The 1639-nt window shown below is 37.9% G+C and overlaps 1 protein-coding gene across 1 annotated transcript; it reads right to left on the reverse strand.

Annotated features, from left to right (window-relative positions):
* Positions 1 to 432: 432 nt before the first annotated feature.
* Positions 433 to 1175, reverse strand: LOC6548999. The gene is made up of 4 exons (XM_026980196.1): positions 1124 to 1175; positions 912 to 1067; positions 680 to 850; positions 433 to 624 (listed from the first exon to the last, which is right to left on the reverse strand). Exons 1-4 carry the CDS (start codon positions 1172 to 1174, stop codon positions 433 to 435), a joined length of 570 nt encoding a protein of 189 aa, XP_026835997.1. The 5' UTR covers position 1175.
* Positions 1176 to 1639: the final 464 nt, after the last annotated feature.

Consider the following 1639-nt stretch of genomic DNA (forward strand, 5'->3'; position numbering starts at 1 on the left):
TTGGGTTTCATCGCTTTTTCATGTATTTGCAAGTTAACATTCTAGTTCGGGTTTTCTTCGAAAACGTAACTAATTGAATAATAATCCGTGCATTTCCATATGAATAGCCGATTAAGACAAGTTGTTCATTTAGCATATATGGCTTTTGAGTATCGGAGCATCGTTGGATACGCCTTGCTATCTCCCTCTGTGGTCTATGCCTACTTCAGGCTTTCTCAATTGGGATTAGGTTTTTGTGTGAGCTTAAATAGATATCAGCTTATACGCTCATTAGTTCCCATGTACAATGTAAGCAAAGCTAATTAACTTTAAATGCACTTCCTGTGTAAGAGTGATGATGTGTGCTCAAACCACTTTAAAATTATTGGAAAAGATGTAAACAGTTCTGCAGAAAAACAACATTTATTTGGTCAATAAGACTTGGGGAATACTCTAGTTAGCTCGAGGTCGCTTTTTGCTTTTTATGTGTTCCATCGATTGAACAAAGAACTTTGCGATGCCCACATATTCCGTATTCGTAGAATTGGAATCACTGAACATTACGCTGATTTGATACTGTCCGTGGGGAAACGGCGGAACGTAACTGGTGTTCAGATACCCGTTTCTTGCACTTAGCTGACCCCGCTGTTGTGGAGAAAAAATACGAATAGAGATAACAATTTTTAAAATGCATTAATACCGGAAAGTGACAGCTTTTAGCATTCGTGAAGCGCTGAAAATGTTCCCAAATCATAACGCCATATGGCAAAAAATTCTTCCTTTCGACCACTTCGCACAATTTGAAAGTCGCGTCAATCAAGAAAGGCTTAAACTGGTTGCTATAGTCCTTCATAAACACTTGAACTCGAATCTGAAATTTTGAAGTTTGTATAGCGGGCTTTGTGTTGTGCTGAGTTACGGCACAGTCTTACTGTCGGGTTTATTATAGGAAAAATTAGGTAGCATTCCATATTCACCAATGCCATATTCCAGTTAACCGCCTTCACATTGCAGGAAACATTTTTCACCCGCGCCTCATTTACTAGGCACTCGACCTTGTTCAGTTTATATACCAACTGGGACTCCGTCTGGTGAGATATTAACCTTATACGGATTTATTTCAAGTTCTGGGCTTGATTCTCACCATATGCCAAATGAAGCTGATGCCCAGAAGCACCAGCCAAGTGAGCGGCATTTTGATAACTGACTGCCCATTGTATTTAAGTGAATTTGGGTTTGTAACCATTCAATATTGATATACATATAATATGTTTTTAATGAAAGACCAGAGGTCAATGCTGACAAAAAAAAAACGATTTAAAAAGCAATTCATTTTTCAAACAACAAGAACAGTTAACCCAATATTTGTGAAATGGAAAATATATTCATTTCGCAGTAACATACGTAGCCCTTTGCATATATTGTACATAGTATTACCTATTATTTGTATACCCGTTACTCGTAGAGTAAAGATTCTTTGAAAAGTATGTAACAGGCAGAAGGAAACGTTTCCGACCATAAAAAGTATATATATTCTTGATCAGGATCAATAGCACAGTCTGCCGACTTGGCAGATATTCCAGAAAATCGGGAAATTTCTCGTTTGCACTTTCACTGGTTGAGTAACGGGTATCTGATAGTCGGGGAACTCGACTATATC

The sequence above is a fragment of the Drosophila erecta genome, unplaced genomic scaffold (assembly GCF_003286155.1).
Source record: "Drosophila erecta strain 14021-0224.00,06,07 unplaced genomic scaffold, DereRS2 tig00000092-arrow-pilon, whole genome shotgun sequence".
Lineage (NCBI taxonomy): Eukaryota > Metazoa > Arthropoda > Insecta > Diptera > Drosophilidae > Drosophila > Drosophila erecta.